Below are 27,010 nucleotides of genomic sequence, written 5' to 3' on the forward strand. Positions count from 1 at the left end.
TTACCTCATTTAAACTTTTGCTAAATGTCCTACCTCCCTCTCTTACTGGGACTAACTTTAGCATAGATAGACGATTTGGCTTTTCCAACTCTGAAAGACTCCAAATGGTCAGACTCGGTAAATATGGACTAAAGACGGCAGGTTTTCAGTCTCCCAATGCCCCTAGATCTTTCTCTCCGCTTTTAGACAGCCCAGTTTCAACCTGCGCTTGTCGTTCTCTCCTGGGAGTTTTCTAATGGCTGCAATAAGTACACAACAGACTCCAACATCCTAAAGTTTTCCTGAAGTGAAGTGAAAGTCGCTCAGTCGTGTCTGACTCTTTGCAACCCCATGGACTATACAGGCCAGAATACTCGAGTGGGTAACCTTTCCCTTCTCGAGGACATCTTCCCAACCCAGGGATCGAACCCAGGTCTCCAGCATTGCAGGCGGATTCTGTACCAGCTGAGCCACCAGGGAAGCCCTAAGTCATTTACCTACTGGTCACTTAATACCATCCCCTGAAGCACATCATCAAGACCCAAAGGTATGACTTCTAATGGCTCTATCAATTATTTCCAATAGCATGGTAAGGTTTTCCAGCTTTCCCTTGAGAAAAGTCTGATCATCCCTGTCCTCACCCTACTTCTCCACGTAGGCAATCATTTTAGGTTTGTTCACTTACAGCTCCTTATTCCGAGAATTGATGTTTCATATCAGCTTGGGTTTTTTTCTACTGCAAGTAACAGAAAACTCCAATTCAAGCTAGCTTAAACTACAAGGTGATTTACCATCATTCCAAGCAGAACTGCTCCAGACACGGTATGTCAGAGCTCTAGGTCCACTGCTCTGCATCGCTCTCAGCAACACCTTCCCTCCTAATGAGGCTGCAGGCTCAGGATCATTGCAGGACAGCCTCAGCCATTTCTGGCATCACAGTCAAACACAATAATGTTCGGAGAAGGAGGACATCTCCCTCCTAGTGTTTTTTTTTTTTTAGGAATGAGTAAAATTTTTCAGAAGGTCCCCAACAGTCTTCATAGTTCACCCTTCAGATAAAGAATAGTTCTTGATCAGAAGAGGGCTAGGCTAGATGCTTAGCAATTGGCCTACATTAATTTTTTTCTTTTTAATGTGATGGAATGAATTGAGCTGGGGTCGGGGAAGAAACCAAGATCACTAGAGGAGCCAATATACATGATATTCTATGTAAGTTTTGCTGGTACCACTCCAGAGCAGCAACAGAATAAGTAGAGAGTTAGGTAGATCCCAGACTGAAGATCAGCAAAATGGGTGGGGTGGAAGTTAGGAAACTGAAGATGCCAGTGAACATGTCACCAGATTAGCTTTTCATGAAGTCCAGTCTGAGAGGGAAAAAGAACTGATTGCAAGAAACAGTGGGTCAGCCAATGGAATGTAGGAAGATGAAAATCCGATGGTAATAGTTAAAAGAGGATAAAGGAATAAAGCTAATATGGACAATAAGAGACTGAAATTTCAGAACTAAAGATCTGAACACAAATTACAGATGATGACAAATTTTAGCCACAGAAATTAGCTGCAGAGTGATTTGAAGGTCACTATACAATAGGAAGTTAGTGAAATATAAAAACACAGAGACCAATGGGCTGCTGACTTAAACTTGGAGATCACAAAAGATAATAGCAAAATTATATGTAATGAAACAGGTTGAAGGGAAGCCAGGCATGAAAATTCTTGAGAAAAGTGGAGGCTTAATGGAGACATAAGTAGCAGTCAGGAAAAATGGGAAGGGAATGTTCTAACCGAACACTGTTTCCATTGCAGAAGAGCTATAGGGGAAGATTATGAAAGAAGGATTGAAAATGGCTGGTGTGATGCCAAAGGAATGATACTGCTTAAAACCATGGTGATTTATAGGAATAGGAATCAACTCCTCAAAGGCCTGACTATCAAGTATGTACAGTTTTTTTCCTTTTTTTTAAGGAACCAAAAGGTAGATAAGAAAAACTTTTCAAGAAAACATAAGTTATTTTTCTGCACAGAAGGAAACATGCAGAGAGACTGCTGGGTTATACTAACACATCAGTACTCTAGCCTTTCTTAAATTGCTTATGACAAGACTGCATACACATGTAGGAAGTGTGCACTTTAGCACTGATCCTCCTTACTTTTCAACCATTAAGAAATTCACATTTGAAAAGTTAGTATATATTACATACAGCTCTTTTACTTCCCTCAGCATGAAAGCAATACACAGAAGGAAAAGATGGCAATTTAAGATTCTCGAAGTCAAATATTATCAAGGAAAAAGCTCAATACATGGGCAAGTCAATTATCCTGCCAATTCAATAAGAAAAAAACAAAACCTAAGAATCATTCCCATTATCCATGTTAAAAAAAAATGAACTGGAAACATTCAGAAAAGCATACATTATGATCAAAACACAAATTTAAATTATTTTTCCTTATTATTTTTAAAGCACATATAAAAACCAATGATTTCAAAAGCACTTTAAAAGAAAAAAACGGCAAAAAATCACAATTCTTGACTAGATTATCTATATCAATAGAATGGTAGGCCTTCTAGCGAATATTATATCTATCGATAGAATGTCAGGTCATCTATGTATCTTCGAAGAATATTATGATTCCCTGATGTAACCGTTCATGTCAGTGTCTTTTAAGAAAAGTATACATACTGACCTGTCTGGATTCTTCCTGCAATGATATGTTATTTATTTGATGTGCCATATTCCTCAATAATGAAACAGTTTTGTAATATGATATATATCTGACATCTTACCAAGATTTCATAATGTAATGTAAAAAGCAAGAAAAAAAATAAAGGCAACAGTTAAGAGAATAAAAGTTTTTGGCTTTCTAATGAATTTTTAAGTGGCACATCTTAAAATAGAAAATAAGTGAACCTGGAAAAAGAGAGATGGAACTAGGCAAGGAACTATTTTGAAAATGCAAAGACTGCATCTGTTGAGCACATGAAAGGGCTCAATAAAGTTACTTACTAAACAATTAATTCATTCTCTAAACTATAACGTGCTTTGCTTGTAAACCAGTATCACTTTTACTTTAACATACTCTTCCAAATATACCCTGGAGTCACTTTTGGAAAGTTCAGTCGCTCAGTCGTGTCCGACTCTTTGCGAAGCCATGAATCGCAGCACACCAGGTCTCCCTGTCCATCACCATCTCCCGGAGTTCACTCAGACTCATGTCCATCCAGTCAGTGATGTCATCCAGCCATCTCATCCTTGGTCGTTCCCTTCTCCTCCTGCCCCCAGTCCCTCCCAACATCAGAGTCTTTTCCAATGAGTCAGCTCTTTGGATGAGGTGGCCAAAGTCCTGGAATTTCAGCTTTAGCATCATTCCTTCCAAAGAAATCCCAGGGCTGATCTCCTTCAGAATGGACTGGTTGGCTCTCCTTGCAGTCCAAGGGACTCTCAAGAGTCTTCTCCAACACCACAGTTCAAAAGCATCAATTCTTCGGCGCTCAGCCTTCTTCACAGTCCAACTCTCACATCCATACATGACCACAGGAAAAACCATAGCCTTGACTAGATGGACCTTAGTCGGCAAAGGAATGTCTCTGCTTTTGAATATGCTATCCAGGTTGGTCATAACATCCCTTCCAAGGAGTAAGCGTCCTTTAATTTGATGGCTGCAGTCACCATCTGCAGTGATTTTGGAGCCCCCAAAAATAAAGTCTGACACTGTGTCCACTGTTTCCCCATCTATTTCCCATGAAGTAATGGGATCGGATGCCATGATCTTCATTTTCTGAATGTTGAGCTTTAAGCCAGCTTTTTCACTCTCCTCTTTCACTTTCATCAAGAGGCTTTGAGTTCCTCTTCACTTTCTGCCATAAGGGTGGTGTCACCTGCATATCTGAGGTTATTGATATTTCTCCCAGCAATCTTGATTCCAGCTTGTGTTTCTTCCAGTCCAGCGTTTCTCATGATGTACTCTGCATAGAAGTTAAATAAGCAGGGTGACAATATACAGCCTTGACGTACTCCTGTTCCTATTTGGAACCAGTCTGTTGTTCCCTGTCCAGTTCTAACTGTTGCTTCCTGACCTGCATAGAGGTTTCTCAAGAGGCAGGTCAGGTGGTCTGGTATTTCCATCTCTTTCAGAATTTTCCACAGTTTATTGTGATCCACACAGTCAAAGGCTTTGGCATAGTCAATAAAGCAGAAATAGATGTTTTTCTGGAACTCTCTTGCTTTTTCAATGATCCAGCGGCTGTTGGCAATTTGATCTCTGGTTCCTCAGCCTTTTCTAAAACCAGCTCGAACATCTGGAAGTTCACGGTTCACGTATTGCTGAATCCTGGCTTGGAGAATTTTGAGCATTACTTTACTAGCATGTGAGATGAGTACAATTGTGCGGTAGTTGGAGCATTCTTTGGCATTGCCTTTCTTTGGGATTGGAATGAAGACTCACCTTTTCCAGTCCTGTGGCCACTGCTGAGTTTCCAAATTTGCTGGCATTTTGAGTGCAGCACTTTCACAGCATCATCTTTCAGGATTTGAAACAGCTCAACTGGAATTCCATCACCTCCACTAGCTTTGTTCATAGTGATGCTTTCTAAGGCCCACTTGATTTCACATTCCAGGATGTCTGGCTCTAGATGAGTGATCACACCATCGTGATTATCTGGGTCGTGAAGATCTTTTTTGTATAGTTCTTCTGTGTATTCTTGCCACATCTTCTTAATATCTTCTGCTTCTGTTAGGTCCATACCATTTCTATCCTTTATCAAGCCCATCTTTGCATGAAATGTTCCCTTGGTATCTCTACTTTTCTTAAAGAGATCTCTAGTCTTTCCCATTCTGTTGTTTTCCTCTATTTCTTTGCATTGATCACTGAGGAAGGCTTTCTTATCTCTTCTTGCTATTCTTTGGAACTCTGCATTCACAGGCTTATATCTTTCCTTTTCTCTTTTGTTTTTCACCTCTCTTCTTTTCACAGCTATTTGTAAGGCCTACCCAGACAGCCATTTTGCTTTTTTGCATTTCTTTCCATGGGGATGGTCTTGATCCCTGTCTCCTGTACAGTGTCATGAACATCATTCCATAGTTCATCAGGCACTCTAGCTATCAGATCTAGGCCCTTAAATCTACTTCCCCCTTCCACTGTATAATCATAAGGGATTTGATTTAGGTCATATTTGTCCCAAAAACACAAAATGCGAGTAGACTGTCTTACCGCTGCCCTAAGGAGGTTTTCTGTTTCATTCAAAATTAAATATTCTTCAAAGGCAGTATTCAGTAAGGTATTAAAGATATACTTTTTCCAAAGTTATTTACAATGTATTTCCATATCACAGACTTACTGGACACTTGAATTTGCAGTAAAATACCTGTCACCCTTTCTTCTTTGATTAACCATTGCTCTAACTGTGACATGCTGCATTAATTTTTAAGGCTTTTAAAGTGGAAATTACAATGCCTGCTGTGATAATTGTAATACTACCCTAACTGTGGCAATCACTTTAAAACTACTTCTTTGCTTACCATTAGCAATTCTAAGTGATAAAAATAAATTTAGCAGGAGTATTCTGGGAAGTGATTGTTTAACAATTTTTAATATTTAAAAAGCTCAATCGAGAAAACTCTCCTGGATTAGGATACTGTCTGATGACATGGACCCTTCTAAATTTCCTCTCATTAAGTAAAATCCCCAGATGACTCTCAATCAGTCAATTTCCCCAACCACTCTTCTCTCTCCCTACCTCCGTTATAGGCAGACTCACTGAACCAATTGCCAAACCAGGCTGACAACAGAATAATCAAGGTAGACCAATTTCCTGGGATCAAATCAATTCAGATTCAAGTCTGAAAGCTTCAGAAGGACTTTACCTTGGGGCAATGAGTCACCTATTAAGTGTCAGGTGGGTTAAAGTGAAAAGCATTCCACAGTCAGTGCAAAGTGATCACTTTCTCCATCTTTTATATGTCGAAGAAATTCGCATGTAAAAATGCAAGCATCATGTCCATGACAGCTCATCTGTCATGAAATAAGCATCCGTCATTCTTAAGTGCTGACAATTGATTTTATAGGTATAACTAACTGCCCCACATTTTGTTTTCTTTTGAAAGAAAGTCACCTTATCCAAATGATTATTCTTCTGAAACAGAGTTCTTGACAAGTGACAAATGACAACGCAGAAGTGATAAACCAAGACTAAATATGGATAAAAATCAATCATGACTTTCCTGCTTATTATCTTATAAACATCTGGGTTTAATTCAATGCAAAGATAGAGTTGAGAATCAACACAGGAGCATAAAATCCATTTAAAATAACTGATTATACAAGAGAAAAGATGACGTTAAATGTATACACAGATCAATGAAATGCTTTTTCTTGCTATCGAAGGAGCACAAAAGTCTTCAAGAGGCTTGAGATTTGACAATACTGCTCAGTGAGATTATCAATGTTACTCACTTAACTAAAATTACAGTTGCTGCCAGAAAATGGTCCAGCAGTAATGACTGCATCTTAAATGCTTCTTTCCAACCAATACTGAAGTTGAGATATACAAATAAATGAGATTTTAAAAATACATTCACTGAAGGAAAAGATGTGATATTAACAAAGATTTTGTGATTTTCTTCCATTTGGATATTAAAAAATAATTTCAAATTAGGGCAGGGCAACCCACTCCCATTGACAGAGGAGCCTGGCTGGCTACAGTCCATGGGTTCGCAAAGAATCAGACACGACTGATCAACTTAGCACGGGGAGCACTGGGGAACTAAACGCTAAAACAGATGAGGAGAGTGGATCTGTTTTAAGGGTTAACTCTGCAAAGCCATAGAATGTTGAACTACTACAAAAGCTGTACAAAGATTTTATCTTTGTACCTTGAGATAGTCAAGACAGAGACTCTTCTATCAAGAACCTCTTGATAGGTTACACACACAGCACAGCACTCAAGAGTTTGTTCAAAGGACAAATGAGTGAATGGTTGGTCACAGCAGAAATCATTCCTCAGGAATGTGGCTTTTGTACCTGATTATTCTTGTCTGACAGTTGATCAAGACTTTCAGATTGTTTCTCCAGCGCACGTTCTAACTTCTTATGCTTAAGCTTCCATTGCCTAATGGACTCCTGAGCTTTCAGCTTCAGCTCCTCTCTCCTCTTCTCTGCCTCCTGTCTCAGGCCCTCGGACTGCTGGAACTCCAGAAGGTACTGCTCAGCCTGCTTGGTGGCCTCCTCGGCGTGCTGAGTCAGCTTCGTGATCTGCAGGTCAGCGCGCTTGTGTTTGGCGTCACACGTCTCAAAGTGCTTCTGGATCTCCTTCAGTTCATCCAACATCTCTAGCTGCTGTTTTTCCCTGTCCTCCAATTCACGGGTTAAATTCTAGGAATAAAGCATGTGAAGGATCAGGAACATGTTCTTGTTAACATTGGATGTGTAATATATCATCAAACAGGAGTCACTAATGCCATCAAATTAGCAATCCATCTAGAAAATATGATCCTTTCCCATGTATTTCATGATCATATTAATTGAGGGTAATTTGTTATAAAAATATTTTCATTTTTAGACTACTTCATTATTCAAGAAGGGAAAATATGTTTTTTTTCCCCAATTGACTGTCACTAAAACAGAAAGCCTCATTGATGGGAAAAACAATATGTATTACTTTAGCAAGAATCTAGTGTCTTGTACAATGAAAGAAATGTCACTGTTCTAGAATCTGTCAGATTGTCAGAGCAATTATATGCCATTATACATAATGCTTCACTTTCTGACAGCAAATAAAATTTTGTGATAATAAAATAAAAATCTGTAACAAAAAGAAATAACATTGATGATAGAATCACCAGTATAGACGATACTGTAATGTGAAAGTCCATTTTTAAGTGATAAATTACTTACAGATAGGTTATTTGACTGGAAATACATAATGTTATAAGTTGAGGAACTTATCTCAAGCTTATACAAATCAATGAAGGACAGATTTTCAATTTATAAACTTAAATTTACATGGAATACTTACCTATTCAAGAAAATAACTTGAACTCTTAAAATCTAGTTTCTCTAAACCAGTGGTAGCAGTGGTTTAGCTGCTAAGTCAGGTCCAACTCTTGCGACCCTATGGACTGTAGCCCGCCAGGCTCCTCAGTCCATGAGATTTCCCAGGCAAGAATACTGGAGTGGGTTGCCATTTCCTTCTCCAGGGGATCTTCTCAACCCAGGAGGGAACCAGTTTCTCCTGAACTGGCAGGCAGATTCTTCACCAGTTGAGCCACCAGGGGAGCTCCCTCCCCAAACCAGAGTTGGTCAATAACACACTTGGAACTTACACTAAATCATCATGATTCAAATGCATTTTTAATTTGAGAAGAGTGAGCAAATACCAATTTTTTTTTTTTAATTATTATTATTTTTTTTTTTTAATTTTAAAATCTTTAATTCTTACATGTGTTCCCAAACATGAACCCCCCTCCCACCTCCCTCCCCATAACATCTCTCTGGGTCATCCCCATGCACCAGCCCCAAGCATGCTGTATCCTGCGTCAGACATAGACTAGCGATTCAATTCTTACATGATAGTATACATGATAGAATGCCATTCTCCCATATCATCCCACCCTCTCCCTCTCCCTCTGAGTCCAAAAGTCCGTTATAGACAGCTGCGTCTTTTTCCTGTCTTGCATCCAGGGTCGTCATTGCCATCTTTCTAAATTCCGTATATATGTGTTAGTATACTGTATTGGTGTTTTTCTTTCTGGCTTACTTCACTCTGTATAATCGGCTCCAGTTTCGTCCATCTCATCAGAACTGATTCAAATGAATTCTTTTTAACGGCTGAGTAATACTCCATTGTGTATATGTACCACAGCTTTCTTATCCATTCATCTGCTGATGGACATCTAGGTTGTTTCCATGTCCTGGCTATTATAAACAGTGCTGCGATGAACTAACTTCAAAAATGAGAGTACATTATATGACATTGTATACAAATAAAAGAATGTTATCATCATTAACGTTAAGCCACTCTTGTAAAGCTCTGGAAGCCAGTGAGAAGTTCAGAAACAAGTGCCTACAATATATCTCATAAGCTGCTCCTTCTGAGCCTTAGTTTCAAATACCTGTGGTTACAAAAGTAACACAAAAAGGTCATATGTTCAAGTAAGACTGAGTTCAGGAAGCTAAAATGACTGTGAGCTGGACAAACAATAAAATATCACCTACACTGTACTGAAGTACCTATAAACAGACTGGAAACATTTTAAAAACCTCCTTTAACAGCAGATTATCAGTTCCACATTCAGCATCCCTCAACTGTGGCTCAAATCAAGTTAAATATAATTTCTCTCATGATTAAAGTCATGATTTGACATTATGGCAACAACATATAAATAATGCCTCGAAAACAAGAGGTTTGCATTTGCTCAGTTGGCTAAATCCAATGCAGCTTGGAAGCGATGAGTCACTCCTTTATCCACCCAAACAAAACAGTAAAATGAGAACTGTGCACTTGTGTGGAAAATTCTAAAATGAGATCAGAAAACCCTAGTGATGGTGGTTTAACCTTTTGCCCTTATCTAAAAGTTTTACCACTATGCCAGAAATCAACTTTATTAAACAAGCAGTATTCAAGTGGTTTCTACATCAACAGAGAGATCCCATTTTTCCTCCCACAACAAAGAGTTAGAAGAGTGGTTATGCTTCTGATGTGTTAGGCACATAGTTTATAAAAAGGTTAATAAGATCTGGCTTCAATACCAAAGAAGATGATAATTCAACTGGGGAGATATTCACACTAACAACTAAATTACAACAGCAGATAGTACAAGGCACTAAAATATGATGGGCAGTTATTTGAACGGGTCTATATTTTACAGTGTAACTGGGGAGGGTCTCTCTTAGGCGGTGACTTAAGAGTCGAGATCTATATCAGTCCAAGTTCGATGAGTGCACTGGGACTCCCTGAGGGAGGGGAAGGGGGGGGAGGTGGGAGGGGGATTCAGGATGGGGAACACATGTACACCCATGGCTGATTCATGTCAATGTATGGCCAAATAAAACCATAATACTGTACAGTTATTAGCCTCCAATTAAAATTAATTAATTTTTAAAAAAAGAATTGTGATCTAAATGAGACGGAGCCAGTAATAATGGTAACAACAATGACGACTAGAACTAAGGTTTATTGAGCAGTTAAGTTGGGCAAGGGATAGTACAAATGCTTTCTAAGAATTACTTCACTCAATCCCACCATAAAACTAAAGTAAGGCACTCTTATTATCTTGATTTGAGTGACAGTCAACCACCACTCGGAACCTCCCTGAAATCACATACCTAAGAAGTGAGGGCACAGAATTCAGACTCAGACAGTCTGAGTCCAGAGCCCATGTTTTCAACCCTTTACCAAGCTTTCAGACTTCCAGATGGACCCTAACTCCACGTGTCTACAGTCACTCACTCCTACAGACCTATCCTAGTGGGGTTTTTTTGTTGTTGTTTTTTCAGAACCGTCACCTTTGAAGCAACAGTATATCCAACCTCCTTTTCCCCCCATTATCTCCTCCTCTGGCTTTATCTACCCATCTGCCCAATTTCCTTTTCTTCTAATACATTTGCTCTTCATTGCCAAGAAGAGATGATACAACTTTTACTGGCTTGAGATCCAGGCTCTTTAACTTAACTTACTTATTTCGCTTTAGCCACTCTCCTGCTTACATCTCAAACTCCTTTTAAACCTATTCATCTACTGAACTTGAATAGCAAAACCAACATCTCTGTAGGACCTAAAAAATATCTCCCATATCAAGTTACTGAGTCCTCCAAGGGAAATCACAAATGAGTATCAGGGGACGTGATGAGACACTGAAAGCCACCCACGGCGCCCAAGAATTCTTCAGCATGCCCCTGCTGGTCTGGTGCGCTCTCTCCGAACCTACCAGCTTTTCCACTCACTGCAACATACATCATAATCTAGCTCTCCCCCTGAAAAATAACACTGAGGCTATGAGGCAAGACACCCCACAAATTTCCTACATGTACCATCCTGAATCTTCCCAGTGGTTAAGGAAAAGGGACCTTTCTTCTTTAGACAAATCAGCCTACCTTGGTTCCTTCCTTCCACATCCATCAAGGACTTCACTACCGCAGTTATGCCTTCTCTTTTCCTACTATATCCTTCTTCTCTACTATTCTCATCTTTAAAAAAAAAAAAACTAATTTTTTAAGTGAAACAAACAAAAAACCTTTATCAATCTGACTTGATCTTCTAACCAGCATCCTGTCCTTTTCCGGTTAAAAACTCCTGCAAAGAGCAGTCCACACTTGATGCCCCACAATCTTATTTCCAATCCACTTCTCAATTCACTGGCTCTGGTTTCCAGCCTGATCACACAATTAAAATAACTCTCATCAAGATCCCCGAAGATAACCTAGAGCCAAATACAGTGAGCTCTATAAATCTTTCCTTGTTGCATGTGACACTGCCAATCACTTCTTATTCCCAAGTTTCTTCTCCCTTGACTTTCATAATACACTCTTCACTAGTTCTCCTTTTTCTTTCATAATCTCCTTTCCTGGGTCTCTTCAACTATTTGGCTTTTAAATAGAGATAATTGTACAGGTTCTAGAATTAAGCATCATTCCATCTATAAAACGTCTTTGGTAGTAAATAGGTATGTAGGTAAACAGAGATCTAAGTGATTCCTAATTCAGACCCAGACTGATCTTAATTCCAGATTTTTAAATATCTAGTTGCATAATGACCCTCTACACTTGATAATCCCACAGGCATCTTAATTTCAGCACATCAAAAAAGTGAATTCACTGGATGCCCAACTCCTAACAAAAAGACATTCCTATTAAAATAGCAGTAAATCTCCACTGAGGGAGGATAAAAATGGAGCTGGACTTGTGTATTTAAACACAGTGAGAGAGTCAGAAATAGCTGCTGTGAGAAAAGAGAAAATGAACAAGAGAGAAATGTTTAAAAGCTGACAAACAGAAGTAAGGTTACAATTAGATTGTCTCAAATTTACAAAGGACCCAAGAGTAGATGAAATTCTTCAAATTCCTCCAACAACTCTTTTGAATCTAGAATTAAAAGAAATCCAGTATTATTTATCCTCTGTTAATTACAAAGCAACAAGAATAGGCACAGGATTAATAAATGCAAACCCAGGGCTTAACAAAATAAAGTCCTTTTGTTCTCACATGTTAAAACTGCAGACTTTCATATTAACAGACGACAGAAAATAATTCACTTTGAAGAATATGTGAAAACACCATGGCACTGACTGGATGTGTGAGTGCAAGTGAACAGAAAAGGGTGGTTCTTACCATAAATAAGGCGGCTATCACTCTTGATGGGAAAGTAGGTTTCAATCTGAACAGCATGAACACAGCCTTCAACTGCCCTGAGTCTGGAAACTGTTGCTACCGTTTTGCTCCTATCAATCTGACTGCATCATGCTTCAGGTAAAACTTATCAGAGAATTCCTTCCTATAGTCATTCCTCATTCCTTGGTGGAGTCTATTCAGTCACTTTTTTGACATTCTCTTTAATCCATCTTCCTCGAAAAACCAATCAGAATCATCTAGTTATAATAAACATTTCTCCTTCATCAATCAAAAGATTATTCTATAGAACCCTCAAGACAATTCCTCCAATAAACACACACACACAGAGCACACGTGAAGCATACACATACATCATTAATGCATGGATAAATGCTACCAAGGCAAGCACATATAGTAAACATTAGTATCCTCCTATGTACTACGTGAAACATCAACTGGAAAGCAATTTTATTATTTATTCCATTATGATGATTTTCAATTCCAAAAATACCATCATACATTCCTGGAAGCATCTTCTACCCTGAAGAACTTTTTAATATTTAAACTGTAAAATTATCTCAGCTACTAAACCAAGTGGTTAAATTTTATATCACTTAATTAACCCATTATTTATTTTCCACTATATAAGTACCATCAAAAATAAGAACAAACCAAAGTAACAGAAACATACTTTTTACCAAGAATTCCTTCCAGCAGGAGGGAAGGGAAAAACTTGAGAATCCTATAGGGAACCTTTCAGAGTCTGTGGTTGGACCTGAGAATTAAATTAACATAAGATAGATTAACAGGAGAAAAGAATATGAATTGTATTTAATACTTTTATGTATACATAGGAGCCATCACAGCAAAAAAGATCCAAAGAAGTGGTTAGGACTGAGAGCTTATATACTTGTTAATAAAGAATTTGTAGAGAGATGACAAGATAAAAGAAAAGGAATTTAATAATGGAAGAGTAGGAAATCTATGGAGAAAATGAATGGAAGATAAGAGGACTGATGCTGAAGCTCCAATAGTTTGGCCACCTGGTACAAAGAGCCAACTCACTGGCAAAGACCCTGATGCTGGAAAAGATTGAGGGCAGGTGGAGAAGGGGATGACAGGGGATGAGATGGTTGGATGGCATCACCGACTCAATGGACATGAGCTAGAGCAAACTCCAGGAAATACAGGACAGGGAAGCCTGGTGTGCTGCCATCCATCAGATTGCCAGGAGCTGGACACAGCTGAGCCACTGAACGGCAAGGGTTAGTTTAGGTTTGTTTGTACAGATGCAGTTTGGCATCAACTCCCAGTTTCCTTGATGAGAATGCTCTTCTTTTCCTGGTACAGGGAGGGCACTTACCTCGTGGGAAATACTGACTTGTTTTTAGGTACAACGAGGAGGTCACAGACCCCTTTTCTGCACCTACTGGTTCTCAAGCGCCCTCAGCTGAATAAAATCAATACACCAACATGGCATAACTTGGGGTAGCATGCTCTGATTTCCTTCAGGTTACAATACCAAAAAAATTTACGAACGCTCCAATTTACTAAAACTTCATACATTTGCATGGATTTTTCTCTTGCCTTCTTCAGATGGGAAAATATATTAATGGGTAGCTGTATTAAGGGTCTCAGGTTTGGTGATAGCTAGGATTCACAGAACTAGAAACATACAGTTGTACTTATGCTAAGATTTCTTAGAGTGAGAAGATGCAAGGCAAAAGCGGCAAAGGGAAAAGGGCACGCAGGGTAGGCCAGTGGAAACCAGGTGTGAGTTTCCAGGAGCCTCCTTCCCAGGGGAATCACACAAGACGCGCTCAGTTCTTCCAGCCGTGAATTCTGACACTTGTGAAGTGCTGTCTACCAGGGAAGCTCATTAGAGGCTCAGTGCCCAAAGTTTTAATCAGGGGCTGGTCACTCAGGTACTATCTGCCTCGTGTGCGTGCTCAGTCACTTCAGTCATGTCCAACTCTTTATGACCCTATGGACTACAGGCCGCCAGGTTCCTCTGTCCATGCGGAGTCTCCAGGCAGGAATACCGTGCCCTCCTCCAGGGGATCTTTCCGACCCAGGAATGGAAGCGATGTCTCTTCCATCTCCTGCATTTGCAGGTGGGTTCTAATGCCTCGTGAAGTGAAGTAAAGTCACTCAGTCATGTCCAACTCTTTGCGACCCCATGGACTGTAGTGTACCAGGCTCCTCTGACCATGGGATTTTCCAGGCAATAGTACTGGAGTGGATTGCCATTTCCTTCTCCAATGCCTAGTATTGTATACCAAAATCTCAGACTCCTAGGAAGAAAGCAGATGTTCAGTAGAAACCACATTTGTTTGTACAAAACATCCAGGCACATTGAGCTACCTTCATTACTTAGGGAAGATTTCATATCAGTGTAGAGAAATGATTATCACTCCAGTTCCTGGATGCCAGACAAACACCTACCTTGCAAGCAGACCCTCCTGAGGAAAGCTGCCTTGGGTCTATTAACTTAATTCCTCTCTTCCCAGTAGTAAAATGGCCAAAGGACAGACAGAAAGGAAAAAATAAGGCCCTAAATAAGTTCTTAATTAAAAAACAATTAACTATAAGTAATACCCATAAAATAATGCACACAGAAGACAGTAGAAAAGAACATGCTCACGTAAAATTGACTGGCTTTGGCTGCCACTGGCTCCCTTTTTAAGAGCTGCAGTGGTTGTATTCAAATTCTAAGAAAACTAGACAACCCATTCATATGAATAAGGCATTAAAACACAAATTAGACAAAAAAAAGAGAGAGATTCTATTAAAAATATAACATGGATAGGACCCATCATAAACTCTAGCTTTAACCGATCACACATCTAAGATCATAATTTTACATATTTTGATTATGAAAGGATATTTATTGCTTGAAATTACAAAAGTGGAAAAAGTGGATATGGTAGGAGAATAATGGAGCAAATTTACACAATTAAGAAATCAGCTCTGTCTGGCATACAAAAATCTTTTCACCCACCTTCTTCCTATTTCTCATATTCATGAAGAATTGTTAAGCGTACATTTAAAACATTTTCCATGAGGGATTAGGGACAAAAAGTCCTACACCTATGGTGTAGGTGGTAACAATGATCATTTGTTCACTGATGTAACTAAAATACAATTAAATACAATTTCTCCTCTACTCTTAATTGACAGTCAACACACACAAAAGATTGGGCACCTTAGTGAACATTTAAAAATGAAAACCTGGCCCCAAGTAAACCAGGGTACAGTAAATGGGTGTTCAGTCGCTTCAGTCGTGTCTGACTCTTTGTGACCTTATGGACCATAGCCCACCAGGCTCCTCTATCCATGGGATTCTCCAGGCAAACACTGGAGTGGGTTACAGTGAATGGTATAAATTTAAAATAAACATTTCCACATATAGTATTATGTAGTTCATGTGAAAACTTGTAACAGTAACGAAAAAACAGCTAGACTTAAAAGCCTCAAAAGTTAACACCTACAGGGAGGCAGCAGCATGCCATGGGAAGCACTTGGCTAACAGACTCGAGTTCAGATCCCAGCTCTGCCAGTCTGTGCCCTTAGGAGAACTGCTTACAGTCTGTGAACCTAAGTAACAAGTAAATTCATAAAATGCACTCAATAACATCTACATTACAGAAGAATGATGACCTACACGAGATCACTTAGACAAAGCATGTGGAAGAATCACTGGCACGCTTCAGGAAATCTTTTTATTACTATCTAGAAACAATGTTAGAATTAGAGAGGCAATCCCACACCTACCTTTTAGAGATAAGGAAACTGAAGGCTGTGGAAGAGAAAGCGATCCATCCAAGATAAGGAGGCGAGTTTTCAGCCGAGAAAGGACTAGCCATAGGGTCCCTACTATTCAAACTGATATTGATTCCACTTCACCATATTACTGGATACCAACCAACCAATCTTTTTTAATAATTAAATAAACTGCCATGTTCCCTCCTAAGATAGATGGAAAGCCTGAACAGGACTCATACAATCCCAGATGCATAGATGTTTCTAGAACTTTTTTTTGAGAGAGAGACAAGAACCACAGGATACGGTGGGTTAAAACAGAACCAGGAAAAGTACTGAATGAGAAATACTGATTGAGGCAAACATGAGAGCTGGTGGGAAGCACCATGGTAGCTACAGGTACAGGAGTTAAGTCACTAAATTTAAGAGAACATATTCTAATTAGCAAGACTTTATAAAGAAGGAGATATAATATAAGGACACAACAGGCAAACTAAAGTGTGAAGAAGAAAAAAGATTTGGCAACTGGTGGAAAGGAAATAAGCACTTGGGACCAACGACAGCACGGGCAAGAGCCACAGAATAAGCGAGCCAGCAGAGGCTGCTCACAAAGAGCACCAGCTCAACTTCTCACTTGCCCACGTGTAAATAAGAGTAACAGCTCAACTTTTCACCTCCCCACTTGTATCTCTCACAAGCATACTATTACTAGCAAACTCACTTTTTCCCTGCACCCCACAAAACAGTAATGCTCAAGAGGGCTAAAAAAGATTGGAAAATAAGTTGAGAAATCAGGTTTGGGGGGATGTTAAAATCCAGTTTGAGCTCTCAGTAGTTTTTGAGCAAGGGAGTAACATGATCAGATATGTGCTTGAGAAAGAATAATCACCAAAGGACATTATCCTAACACTAGGATATTAAAATATTATAGCAACATTAGAAATAATTGAAGATCATCCTTTTGAGGTAGGAATGGACTTTGAGAACCAATTCTTCTCTCATCTGAGTTTAGTTTTAGCAACAAATTTGATGAAGCTGGTTTAAAACAGACAAGAACCAACTGTGGCATTTAAGAGACTAGAAAAGGAAAAGGGAAAAAAAAAACAAACTACTGTCAGACTTTCTAAAGAAAATACAGATATATTTCTATTCAGTCCAATAAACACTTACTGCATTCAGCAACCACCAAGCTGCCAAGACACAAAAATGAATCAGCAGCATGGTTCTATGTTTTACTACTCCAGATATCCATACAACCAAGTTGGGGAAACAGTCATGTAACCATTACTTTGAATAAATGTGATATATGCAAGCAATTGTTTCTTCTCTATTTCAATTTTGCCTCTCTTCCCTATTTGTGCTACCAAATATATACTTAGGTTTCACTTTTCAGTGTCTTTATCTGATTATGTAATGGTTTCTAACAATAATTATTTGTCCAAAGGAAAGACCCCTGAACTAACAACATTAAGGAGTGACAAAGGGAACAAAAAGAAGGTGATTGAATGGCTGCTACTGAATGTACTAGACAGAGAAAGCGAGGGCAGGATGGGGAAGAGAGAAACATTGACAGGGAGAAAATGAATGCTCATGACAGCCACTCCCAAGCTGAAACAATGGCCATCGCCGCTAAGGCAAGAGCGGGCCTAGCATGCCTGTCCTGTGTGTGTGCCTTTGGTGCCTTCTATTAGGAAAGACACGGCCTTAACACTGGTGTTGGTAGGGGAAACAGGGTTGAAAGCAGGATGAGTGAAAGTCGCTCGGTCGTGTCCGAATCTTTTGCAACCCCATGGACTATACAGTCCAGGGAACTCTCCAGGCCAGAATACTGGAATGGTAGCCGTTCCCTTACTCCAAGGGATCTTCCCAACCCAAGATCAAACCCAGGTCTCCCACAATGCAGGCGGATTCGTTACCAGTTGAGTCACCAGGGACGCCCAAGAATATTGGAGTGGGTAGCCTATGCCTTCTCCAGGGGAGCTTCCCAACCCAGGAACTGAACCAGGGTCTCCCACATTGCAGGCAGATTCTTTACCAGCTGAACTACCAGGGAATGAAGAAACAAGTATGAAGAAGCGGAAAAAGATTAATAAGAGAATCTGATCAACAAGACGCCTCTGACAAATATGCACAAATAAAGCGTTTCATAAGAATTCAAAATAATTTGTTCCTGTAACGTTTGAAAAAAAAATAGGGGCAAGCCATATAGAAATATAATCACTTGTGAGGCTCATGCTTACGAATAAAAATACAAGAGTTGTACATGTACATACACACCTTTTAGTGTACTAGAGCAAACACATATACTATAAAATTACGTGGTGTTTCTATTATATCTCTTTTATATCTTGGCACTGATGACAACTTCATTTTAAGCCTAAAATATTTTGGTTTAAAAACCCTTGGTTGGAAACACAGTGCTTAATTATAGTATTTATCATTTAAAAACACGTAAACCACAAAAGAACAATCTGTTTTATAATACAGCTTCTAGAAACCCAATAGAATAAAAGTAGGAAATGTCTAAATATATCAAATCAATACACTCAGCCAAAAGTTATCTTTAAAGCATAAAGCTCAATTCATTACAAGGACAAAAACAGTGACATTAAAGCTAATAAACAGCAAATAAGTCACAAGTAGAAAATAATTTTGAAATAGAATTCCATTAGTCATCTTTAATATGATGTGAACAAAGCATCTGTTCACTAATTCTAGTCTAAAATATGACTTCCTTAAAGCAGGGACAAGAAGAAAGCACTAACTGAAGAAAATAACAACATTATACCCAAAAGAAGTACAAACAGCCCAGTAAGGAAGATGACAAGCTCAAGTACAGAAAAAATAAAATAAAATTTTATATTTTTTGCTTTGCTGAAATTAAACTCTATTCCAGCATGTTGGAATATTTTCATTTCCATGTGACCAGTTAATTGCATTTATACATGATTTAACTTTTTCTTGGGCTCCAAAAATCACTGCGGATGGTGACAGCCATGAAGTTAAAAGATGCTTGCTCCTTTGAAGAAAAGCTATGCTAAACCTAGATAGCATATTAAAAAGCAGAGACATTACTCTACCAACAAAGGTCCTTACAGTCAAAGCTGTGGCTTTTTCAGTAGCCAGGTATGGATGTGAGAGTTGGACCATGAAGAAGCCTGAGCACCAAAGAACTGATGCTTTTGAACTGTGGTGTTGGAGAAGACTCTTGAGAGTCCCTTGGACTGCAAGGAGATCCAACCAGTCCATTCTAAGGGAGATCAGTCCTGAATATTCATTGGAAGGACTGATGCTGAAGCTACAAAACTTTGGCCACCTGATGCAAAGAGACAACTCATCGGGAAAGACCCTGATCCTGGGAAAGATTGAAGATGGGAGGAGAAAAGAATGACAGAGGGTGAGATGGTTGGATGGCATCACCGACTCAACGGACATGAGTTTGAACAAACTCTGAGAGATAGTGAAGGTCAGTGAAGCCTAGCATGCTGCAGTCCACGGGGCCACAAAGAGTCAGACACGACTATGGGTTGAACAACAAAACTAAACTAAAATGGACAGGAAGTTAAAAAGAAAAAAAGCCCTGCAAAGAAATTACAGATTGAATATAAGATTACCTATTTGTAAATGTGTTATTAGGTCTAACAAGAACTCAATCCGCGTTCACTGAGTCAAACAAGGCTAGGCTCAAAGGCTATGAAAGAAGAAAAGTGAAAGTCATGTTTCTCACCTAAAAGAAAAACCTGATTACTGCATTATTGGGTATGACCCAATAGCAGCCAGGCCCTAGCACTGCTTTCTAATAAACTCCCCTAATTCCACGGAGGTGAAAAAACCAAACGCTCAGTACTCCCTTGTGCTCCGTTCCAGGGCAAATTAGATGCAACACAGAGAGACTTAGAATATGGAAGAGAGGCAGGGACCATATACTTGCTAATGTGGATTTTTGCTATGTGTGTTCAGAGGCTCAGCAGTGGCCAACTCTTTGCAATCACATGGACTGTAGCCCAACAGGCTCTTCTGTCCAAGGGATTCTCCCAGCAAGAATACTTCAGTGGGGTGCCATTTCCTCCTCCAGGGGATCTTTCCAACCCAGGGATTGAACCCATGTCTCTTACATCTCCTGCATTGGCAGGTGGATTCTTTACCCCTAGTGCCACCTGGGCAAGGTCACAAAAGATTTTAAATGTATTCTGTTCTGCAGTGAATCTCCCCCTTTGTGCTATCCATCCTTTCCCAGAAGCCGAGGCAGGCCCACATCTGTCAATACCATAGACAGCTATTGTATAAAATACCTAAGGCAGTTCTATTTCCCACACTAAACTCTAACTGATATTATAAAGTTTTGCCTTTACCGAGTAAACAAAAGAATAGATTTAATAGGATTTCACCTGAATTCCTCAGACTCTCAATTAAGCCATGCCCCATTCACCTCTATTGGGAAATTAGCTTGATATACTCTTGCATGTCTTGATGAACTCATTCATTTCAGGATAATTTAGGTGTTTTATGAACTGATACTGAGAGGACAAGTAATCAATTCTCCACAGTCCGAAGATATAAGGCAACTCTCTTGGAATAAAAGAACTCAAATCAATCAAAACAAGTGTGGTAGCCCCAAAATACACTTACATGCAGCTAAATTAGGCCATCACTCACTGGGATCATAAAATTTAAAACTTTTTTTTAAATCATGATAGGTTGAAAGTAGAATGTACTGAGTCATTGTTTTTTTAATTCAAGCAAAACACATACGAATAATCTTTAAAAACTGATTTGAATTCTCAATGAGGGATCAGTGACATAAAATATTAGGGGCCACTGTCATAACCATGTCACAAATAGTCATCCTTTAAAAGTACAACCTTCTGTCTTTTCTATCATACTAATTTTGACCACATATACTATTATCAGATTCTTTTAATCCAGTGAAGCAGAGACACACAAAGGACATTAATTCCAAATAACAGGTTCCTCAGTCTTTCTCAGTGATTAAAAACAATTATTTCTCCACAAATGCTATGAGAACATATCTGCTTCATACAAGTACAGTTTCCTTGTACTTTTTAATGAAACATGATACTAAGCTTAAGCAAAGTACTGAAAATAATGTTCAATTAATTAAACACATTCATCGCTTTGTGAAGAAATAAAATATTAACTTCTGTTTCATTAGCTGTGATGTTCACTACATGGAACGTTTTAAATTTACATTTCTTCAGTGTTGAACCTAAAATACAAGGGGACATATAATTAACATCTAGGCCCCAGAAACACACACTAGAGGAATTCTGACCCTGCAACACACATCTCAAAGTATATTTGTGTTTTCTTAATTTTTTTCATACTCTATTGGACTGATAATTTAACTCTACAATTCTGGTGTTTTAAAGTATGCAGTTTGGGAAAAGAAGATTTGAATACAGATAGGATAAAACCATTTGACTTTAAGCAGATTGGTATTTGGGACAGCTCTTATTGGAGGTGAAGCAACCTGAGACTACACACTTGCTATGAAATACAACAGGCCAGAGCAGGTATCAGAGAAAGACATTCACCTGTGACTTACCAATACTGATGTGGCAGCTGAGAGGGATGAAGATAAAGCACGTATTTCAGCTAAAGAAATAGTATTCCCAACATTACATGACATACAGTGAAGAGAAAGTAAATATAACACTTAATTTTATTGCTCTACATCATTATAGAGCGTTCCGGTTTATTTGGAACAGATCAGATGCATTATCTTATACAAAACAATAACCTTGTGCAATTGGGAGAAATCAATTCTATTTTAGACAAGAGGAGAAAAGAGAAGGTAAGGAAAGCTAAACAAGATAAAAGAAGCCTAATTTCTTTAAATAAAGTAAATATTGTTTTAAACTAACCATCCCTTGAGACACCACCTCACACCCATTCAGATGGCTACTATTTAAAACAGAAAACAAACGTCAGAGAAACTGAAAGACTGCGCACTGCTGGTGTGAATATAAGATGGTATAGTTGCCACAGTGAACAGGGCAGTGGTTCCTCAAAGATGAAACACAGAATTAACATATGATCCAGCAATTTCTCCCCTGGGTATGTACCCCAAACTGGAAGCAGGTTTTGAAGAGATGCTTGGGCACCCATGGACATTATTTATAACCCAAATGTCAAAGCAAGCCAATTACTCAACTGATGTGTGGATAAGCAATATATAAACATAAAATGAGTATTATTCAAACTTAGAAAGGGAGGACATTCTTCAATATGCTACAACACGGAAGAAACTTGAGGACATTATGTTATGTGAAATAGTCACAAAAAGACAAACGCCATGTGACTACACTGACATGAGGTCGTAATCCTAGAAAGTATAATGGTCATTATCAGAGTTGGGGGGAGGGGAAATGGGGAGTAACTGTTTAATGGGTGTAGAGTTTCAGTGGGGGTGGGGATTGAGATGGTTGCACAACCTGAAAGTCTTTAGTGCCACTGAACTGCACACTGAAAAACAGGTAAGATGAAAAGTTTTCTGTTCTGTGTATTTTATCACGAAAAAGGAAAAATAATAATAATCGCCTTTTGAACTACAGGAGACATAGAGAAGAATGGCTCTGAGGGATATTTCTATTATCAGCCCCTCAGTAAAGTCCCAAACCACAATCTTTCCCTCATACAGCCAGACCATATTCAGGCAATCAAAGTAAAATCAGTGTGATTACTGTATCAATGAGGATTCAAGATGGGACTCTGAACCCAATTTCACACCTTCTAGTGAAACTGAAAGTCACTCAGTCGTGTCCGACTCTGTGACTCTGTAGATTATACAGTCTGTGGAATTCTCCAGGCCAGAACACTGGAGTGGATAGCCATTCCCTTCTCCAGGGGATCTTCCCAACCCAGGGATTGAACCCAGGTCTCCCACATTGCAGGCGGATTCTTTACCAGCTGAGCCACAAGGGAAGCCCAAGAATACTGGAGTGGGTAGCCTATCCCTTCTCCAGGGGATCTTCCCAATCCAGGAATTGAACTGGGTGGGGTCTCCTGCATTGCAGGTGGATTCTTTACTAACTGAGCTATCAGGGGAACCCCCACAACATCTAATCACATGTTAAATCACACTGGATCATAGAGAAAGCATGGGAATTTCAGAAGAACATCTACTTCTGCTTCACTGACTACTCAAAAGCCTTTGACTGTACGGATCACAACAAATTGTGGAAAATTCTTAAAACAGAAGGACAAACCAGATCACCTTATCTGTCTTCTGAGAAAACTGTATGTGAGTCAAGAAACAATTAGAACCTTACATAGAATAACTGACTGGTTCAAAACTGGGAAAGGAGTACAACAAGGCGTATATGTTCACCCTGTTTATTTAACTGCAATGAAGAGTACATCATGTGAAATTCTGGGTTGGATGAATCATAAGCTGGAATCAAGATTCCTGGTAGAACTACAAACCTCAGATATGCAGATGATACCACTCTAACGGCTCAAAGTGAAGAGGAACTAAAGAGCCTCTTGATGAAGGTGAAAAAGGAGAGTGAAAAAGTTCACTTAAACTCAACATTCAAAAAATGAAGATCATGGCATCTAGTCCTATCACTTCATGGTAAACAGAAGGGGAAAAAGTAGAAACAGTGACAGACTTTATTTTCTTGGGTTCCAAAATCACTGCATATGGGGACTGGAGCTATGAAATTAAAAGATACTTGCTTCTTGGAAGGAAAGATATAAAAAACAGTGCTGTGCTGTGTCACTTTAGCCGTGTCCAACTCTTTGCAACCCCATGGACTGTAGCCCACCAGGTGCCTCTGTCCATAGGCTTCTCCAGGAAAGAATAGAGAGTGGGTTGCCATGCCCTTCTGCAATAAAAAACTTAGACAACATATTAAAAAGTAAAGCCATCACTTTGCTGACAAACATCCACATACTCAAGGCTATGGCTTTTCCAGTAGTCATGTACAGATGTGAGAGCTGGACCATAAAGAAGGCTGAGTGCCACAAAATTGATGCTTTTGAATTATGGTGCTGAAGAAGACTCTTGAGAGTCCCTTGGACTGCAAGGATATCAAACCAGTAAATCCTAAAAGAAACAAACCCTGAATATTCATTGGAAGGACAGATGCTGAAGCTCCAATACTTTGGCCACCTGATTCAAAAAGCTGGCTCATTGGAAAAGACCCTGATGCTGGGAAAGACTAAAGGCAAAAGGAGAAGGGGGTGACAGAGGATGAGATGGTCATTACATCACAGACTCAAAGGACATGAATTTGAGCAAACTCTCAGAGATTCTGAAGGACATGGAAGCCTGGTATCCTGTAGTCCATGGGGTCGCAAATAGTCTGACATGACTCAGCCACTAAACAAATACAAAGAATCACATTGCCACATGTTAATTTCCACCAATATTTAAATTAGAATTCAGTGAAATTAAAAATGAAAATTTTTAAAAATTTAGTCACATTAACCTCATTTCATGTGCCCAACAGGTACATATGGCTAACCTGTACTGGAGAGTGCAAACATAAAACATTTCCATTGCTACTAAAAGGGCTAATCTGGGGCAACCACTTGATATTCTTTCTAATTTTCCTTCTCTTTTAATCTATAGGCATAGGACTTTTCTTGTTTCTAATGTTGGTGACATATATTTTCTTTTCTAATTTTTAAAATAAGCTGCATAAATTTTACCAAGAGTGCAAAAAATATTTTTGATCTCAATAAAAATAAATACTTAGGACAATATGTTTTGTGGGAGCAATGTGACTGAAAATGATTCATTGGATTTTTTTGTTTTTGGTTCAGCTTTAAAGGTCTGCTCACAGTTCATTTCTTTTGACATGTGACTTTTCATCTTAATTGAAATACATCACTTGTTAATGTTAGTCATTTATTTACAATATGCTGGATATATGTCCTGTAAATACTTCCTTTCAGTGTGACTTACTTCTTTCATTTTCCTAATGTTACTTAGTGTGAAGCAGAAATTTTGAACTGTCAAAATCAAATTTATATGCTTTTGTCATTTATAATTTATGCTTTTGGTGTCCTTGTAAGAAATCTTTCTTTATCCAATACTGTAAAGATTTTTTGTTTGCTTTTAAAAGTAATTAATTTTTAAAAATTGTTTTCACTTTCTTTCCCTGTATTAACTATATATACATGACTCATCTTTTAGTGGTTATCCTAGAGCTTACTATATGTATCCTTCACTTCTTAATATATAAAGTAGATTAGTAATTTTATAACTTCCTTCATCTTAGAATCAAGAAATTTTAAAACAATTCAACTTAATATATAATTCCCAAATAAAACAGTATTATTCATGTAATTTTGATTTTCCAAATCACTTAAATAAGAAATTACAATGACTGGTTATTAGCCAATATTCATTTAGACTTTTCCGAAAATTTTACCCCATTTATTGGGGTAAAATCTTTGCTGCATTTTTGTTCTTTCTCCTTCAAAAAATTACCTTTACCATATTAGGTCTACCAAAATGGAATTTATCAGTTCTTGTTTTCAGGAAATATCTTTACTTCACCTTCACTTCTGAAGAATATTTTCATTGGGTATGGACCTAGACTGGCAATTATTTTATTTCAGTACTTTGAAGATATCTTTCTATTCTTCTGGTTTTCATTTTGATCATTTATGGTAATATGTCTTCTTTCTCCGCTAGCTGCATTTGAGGCTTTCTCTTTTACTTTGGTTTTACTAATTTTACTATGACAAGTTTAGTTGTGATCTTCATTGTATTTGCCCCACTTGGAATTCTTAGCATTTCCTAATTATATGAAATGATGTCTTTTCAAATATTGCTTCTGTCCCTGTTCTCCTTTTAAGACTCCAATTACACACATGGTTGGATGGAATCACCGATTCAATGGACATGGGTTTGGGTGGACTCCAGGAGTTGGTGATGGACAGGGAGGCCTGGTGTGCTGCAGTTTATGGGGTTGCAAAGAGTCCGACATGACTGAGCAACTGAACTGAACTGAACATATATATTAGAACTTCACTATGACCCATGATCTTTCATAAGCATTTCCATATTTTCCATCCTTTTGCCTCTCCGTGACTTGGAGTGGGCACAATTTCTATCGAGAAGTAAGACTTTCCAAATTGCAATCTAAGGAGGTTCAGTTCAGTTCAGTCACTCAGTCATGTCCAACTCTTTGCAACCCCATGAATTGCAGCACACCAGGCCTCCCTGTCCATCACCAACTCCCGGAGTTCACCCAAACTCATCTGCACTGAGTCGGTGATGCCTCCAGCCATCTCATCCTCTGTTGTCCCCTTCTCCTCCTGCCCCAAATCCCTCCCAGCATCAGAGTCTTTTCCAATGAGTCAGCTCTTCGCATCAGGTGGCCAAAGTACTGGAGCTTCAGCTTCAGCATCATTCCTTCCAAAGAAATCCCAGGGCTGATCTCCTTCAGAATGGACTGATTGGATCTCCTTGCAGTCCAAGGGACTCTCAAGAGTCTTCTCCAACACCACAGTTCAAAAGCATCAATTCTTCGGCACTCAGCTTTCTTCACAGTCCAACTCTCACATCCATACATGACCACAGGAAAAACCATAGCCTTGACTAGACGGACCTTTGTTGACAAAGTAATATGTCTGCTCTTTAATATGCTATCTAGGTTGGTCATAACTTTCCTTCCAAGGAGTAAGTGTCTTTTAATTTCATGGCTGCAGTCACCATCTGCAGTGATTTTGGAGCCCCCCAAAATAAAGTCTGACACTGTGTCCACTGTTTCCCCATCTATTTCCCATGAAGTGATGGGATCAGATACCATGATCTTCGTTTTCTGAACATTGAGCTTTAAGCCAACTTTTTCACTCTCCTCTTTCACTTTCATCAAGAGGCTTTTGAGTTCCTCTTCACTTTCTGCTATAAAGGTGCTGTCATCTGCATATCTGAGGTTATTGATATTTCTCCCGGCAATCTTGATTC

General features: G+C 38.9%; 1 protein-coding gene across 1 annotated transcript in view; it reads right to left on the reverse strand.

Annotated features, from left to right (window-relative positions):
* Positions 1–27,010, reverse strand: part of CEP128 (centrosomal protein 128) — a 469,424-nt gene that overhangs the window by 298,719 nt on the left and 143,695 nt on the right. Inside the window, exon 12 of the mRNA XM_052647177.1 lies at positions 6,997–7,347. Coding sequence (XP_052503137.1) covers positions 6,997–7,347 — 351 coding nt within the window. The remainder of the gene's footprint in view (positions 1–6,996; positions 7,348–27,010) is intronic.

The sequence above is a fragment of the Budorcas taxicolor genome, chromosome 10 (genome assembly GCF_023091745.1).
Source record: "Budorcas taxicolor isolate Tak-1 chromosome 10, Takin1.1, whole genome shotgun sequence".
Lineage (NCBI taxonomy): Eukaryota > Metazoa > Chordata > Mammalia > Artiodactyla > Bovidae > Budorcas > Budorcas taxicolor.